At 62.4% G+C, this 1,686-nt stretch overlaps 1 protein-coding gene across 1 annotated transcript; it reads right to left on the reverse strand.

The window, feature by feature from the left end:
• Nucleotides 1–11: 11 nt before the first annotated feature.
• Nucleotides 12–1,543, reverse strand: LOC113942411 (E3 ubiquitin-protein ligase synoviolin B-like; the record flags this gene model as incomplete). The annotated part of the gene is made up of 3 exons (XM_027633543.1): nucleotides 12–157; nucleotides 761–826; nucleotides 1,428–1,543. Coding segments are annotated over 3 exons (328 nt in total), but the record flags the coding sequence as incomplete, so codon positions are not given.
• Between the last annotated feature and the right edge of the window lie 143 nt (nucleotides 1,544–1,686).

Raw genomic sequence — 1,686 nt, forward strand, 5'->3', positions numbered from 1 at the left:
CCCCCCCAAACCCATCCCTGGTGCCGTGACCCCCCCAGACCTGGTGTGGAAGATGTGGTTGCAGGGCAGGCGCTTGGCCCCCGTCACCATCTCCTCTCGGCAGATGATGCAAACGTTGTCCGTGGCCTGCAGCTCCTCGGCCGTGGCGTCGGGGTACCTGGGCCGGGCAAGAGATCCTCTGCCTGGGGGGGTTCTTCCCTCCCCATCCCCAAAAACCCTCTGCATGGGGGGGTTCTTCCCTCCCCACATCCCCAAAAACCCTCTGCACAGGGGCTGCTGCCTTCATCACCCCCAAAAACCCTCTGCCTGGGGGGCTGCTTCCCTTCCCACATCCCCAAAAACCCTCTGCCTGGGGGGCTGCTTCCCCTCCCCATCCCCAAAAACCCTCTGCTCGGGGGCTGCTGCCTTCATCACCCCAAAAACCCTCTGCATGGGGGCTGCTTCCCTCCCCATCCCCAAAAACCCTCAGCCGCTTCCTTTCTTGTTCCCAAAAACGGAGGGAAGAGGAGGCTTGGGAAAGTTTGGGAAGGGAAGATTTGGGGAGGTTTGGGGAGTTTGGGGAGGGCAGGTTTGGGCACTCACAGCGTGTTCATGTTGCAGGAAGGTTTGGGGAGGTTTGGGCAGGTTTGGGGAGTTTGGGGAGGTTTGGGAGGGCAGGTTTGGGCACTCACAGCGTGTTCATGTTGCAGGAAGGTTTGGGGAGGTTTGGGAGGGTTTGGGGAGTTTGGGGAGGTTTGGGAGGGCAGGTTTGGGCACTCACAGCGTGTTCATGTTGCGGATGGCCCGGCGGGACATGATGGCATCGGTCACGGCCTTCTTGAACTGCCTGAGGGGACACCAAGGGCTGGGACCGACCGGGAACCATCCCGAGCCGGGAGGGACTGGAGGGATGGAGCTCAGCTCAGGGACAGGGATGGGCTGGGAATGTCCTGGGATGGGGGCACAGCTCAGCTCATGGCCAGGGACAGGGATGGGAATGTCCTGGGATGGGGGCACAGCTCAGCTCAGGGACAGGGGACAGGGATGGGCTGGGAATGTCCTGGGATGGAGTTGGAGCTCAGCTCATGGCCAGGGACATGGGACGTGGGACAGGGGACATGGAATATGGGACAGGGATGGGCTGGGAATGTCCCAGGACAGGGCTGGGGTTGTCTCTCACCTCATGGCCAGGGACGTGGGACAGGGGACATGGGACAGGGATGGGTTGGGAATGTCCTGGGATGGAGTTGGATCTCACCTCATGGCCAGGGACATGGGACAGGGGACAGGGCTGGGGTTGTCTCACCTCATGGCCAGGGACAGGGGACAGGGATGGGCTGGGGTTGTCTCACCTCATGGCCAGGTACATGGGACAGGGATGGGCTGGGGTTGTGTCTCACCTCATGGCCAGGTACAGGGGACAGGGGACAGGGCTGGGGTTGTCTCACCTCATGGCCAGGTACATGGGGCGGATGGCGAAGAGCGGGAAGGTGTGCACCTTGATCATGATGGTCATGAAGGCCATGTAGAGCAGCACCTTGATGAACCCTGCGGGGACACGGCGCTGCAGGGGGGGACACGGGGGGCAAGGGGGGGCAGGGGGGGCTCCAGGGGCTCCTGGATGCATTTGGGGACACACCAGGCCAGGTTTGGGACCTGCAAGGGCACCTGGGCCCTTTTTTTAGGACGGGGACCCCCAAAGTCACC

The sequence above is a fragment of the Corapipo altera genome, unplaced genomic scaffold (genome assembly GCF_003945725.1).
Source record: "Corapipo altera isolate COAL_440 unplaced genomic scaffold, ASM394572v1 59682, whole genome shotgun sequence".
Classification (NCBI taxonomy): domain Eukaryota; kingdom Metazoa; phylum Chordata; class Aves; order Passeriformes; family Pipridae; genus Corapipo; species Corapipo altera.